The following is a 1,812-nucleotide window of genomic DNA, read 5'->3' as shown; positions in this document are numbered from 1 at the left end:
TGTCTGCAGGGTTAGGAATTTGATGATAGGCACGTGCTAAATCAAGTGTTGAGAATATGTTCTTTCCTGAAAATTCCAGTCGCCATTGGCCTTACGAACCATGTCAGGGGGCTTGCCCAAAGACTTTTTAAAGGCTGAATGATGCCTTTTGATAGGAGAAAATCAAACTCTTGACGTGCAGCTTGAAGTAATTCTGGAGATAATCTTCTAGGTTTAGAGAAAATAGGAGGTCCTTTAGTTTCAATGTGATGTAAAATCGTTGACATTGGTGGCCTCTCAAAAGTTTGTGAAGGATTCGTCAAGCTAGGGTAATCGGCAAGAATTTTGTCAAATTTTGAGTTACCCATCAAAATGTGAATGCTAGTACTGAGCGGGGTCACATTAGGAAGTCTACCGCAAGAATATAGTTTTGTTTGTCCATCAATTAAACGGTTGTTTTTAACGTCTATGAGTAAGTTGAACTTTGTGAGAAAGTCAACACCTATGATGGGTTGATTGACGTCTGCCAGGATAAAAGGCCAAGTAAATGAGCGACGTAAGTTTAAATTGATGGTTAAAAGTTTGGTGCCATATGTTGCAATTTTAGTGCCGTTAGCAGCAAAGAGTTCCAATGCAGCTGGTATTTTGGCATGCTGACTGTAACTCTTGGGAATGACAGACAAATCGGCTCCGGTGTCAATTAAAAAAGTCAGCTTTGAGGATGAATCGGCCTAAAGAATTCGATTGATGTGGCGGTCGCAACGTTGGCCGGCAAGCGATCGCCGATCTAGTTTTCCGACTGCCGGAAATTGCACGGAGAGACACATTTTCGTGCCTTGGAACCAAAATTAGTATGGTAGAAACAGATGTTGTTGCACGGTTCTTTATACTGTCGATAGCGTCCACTAGATCCATTACGCCTACTGTTGCGTTTGGAATAGTCTCTTCGTTCACAGGAACGCTCACGGCTGTTTTTGAGGGCTAGCGAAAGTTCATTTACCTGCTTTGTCAGCTCTACAACTTGCTGTTCAATGGGAGAGGTAGATGCCGTAGCAGCACTATTTATGTAATGGAGAGTTGTGAGATCTGTAATTTTATCAGCTATAACTGCTAGTTTTGGAAGATCATCACTTAAGACAGCAAGAATACTTTGTGTATTTTGCGGGAAACGAGATATCCATAGGGATTTCAACAAAGGTTCTCCAACGGTCTCTCCAGCGAGGTTTCGCATACGGCAAAGTAATTGTGATGGGCGTTGATCGCCAAGTTCTAGCCCTTGAAGAAGTGTACGTATCTTTGACTCCTCACTTTCAGAATGCAATTCAATTAAGCGTGTTTTTAGTGTATCATATTTGCCAGTCACAGGTGGGTGTAAAACGATATCAGAAACGCTATTGAGAATATCAGATTCGATTGCAGATATCACATGATTGAATTTCGTGGAGTCAAGAGTGATTCCGGTGATATCAAACTGGGCCTCTAGTTGTGCAAACCACAAAGTAGGATTGACCTTCCAAAATGGGGGAGGTTTGACGGAAACACGTGAAATATTAAGATCGTCTGCGATGGGTTGTGGTGGAGCCATGATTCACAAAAACAAATATATATTGCCAATACGACACAAATAAATACACAATAATCAGTCACTAATAAGTTCACATACGACACTAGTGCAAAATAAATAAAGTTAATGTAAACATTAACGTGAGAGAAACACTTTTGCAGGTAAGCTATCCGAATATAAGCATAAGTAATACTAAGAATTTGCGGGGCTTACCTCCGAATTATACGAGAAATATTTGCTCAGTCAGCGGCAGATTCAGCACAACACAT

At 40.9% G+C, this 1,812-nt stretch overlaps 1 protein-coding gene across 1 annotated transcript; it reads right to left on the bottom strand.

The window, feature by feature from the left end:
• Window positions 1-766: 766 nt before the first annotated feature.
• LOC146998024 (uncharacterized) lies at window positions 767-1,564 on the bottom strand. The gene has a single exon (XM_085812431.1). The coding sequence runs from the start codon at window positions 1,562-1,564 to the stop codon at window positions 767-769; it is 798 nt and encodes a 265-aa protein (XP_085668557.1).
• Between the last annotated feature and the right edge of the window lie 248 nt (window positions 1,565-1,812).

This window comes from Stegodyphus dumicola, chromosome 3 (assembly GCF_044657685.1).
Source record: "Stegodyphus dumicola isolate Sdum_Otavi_A_Nest chromosome 3, ASM4465768v1".
NCBI lineage: Eukaryota > Metazoa > Arthropoda > Arachnida > Araneae > Eresidae > Stegodyphus > Stegodyphus dumicola.
The sequence above is the reverse complement of the archived record's forward strand: the minus strand, read 5'-3'. Positions and strand labels throughout refer to the sequence as shown.

Bases quoted from the DNA above. Each gene is read 5' to 3' on its own strand.
- LOC146998024 (XM_085812431.1), bottom strand. From the start codon at position 1,564: ATGGCTCCACCACAACCCATCGCAGACGATCTTAATATTTCACGTGTT.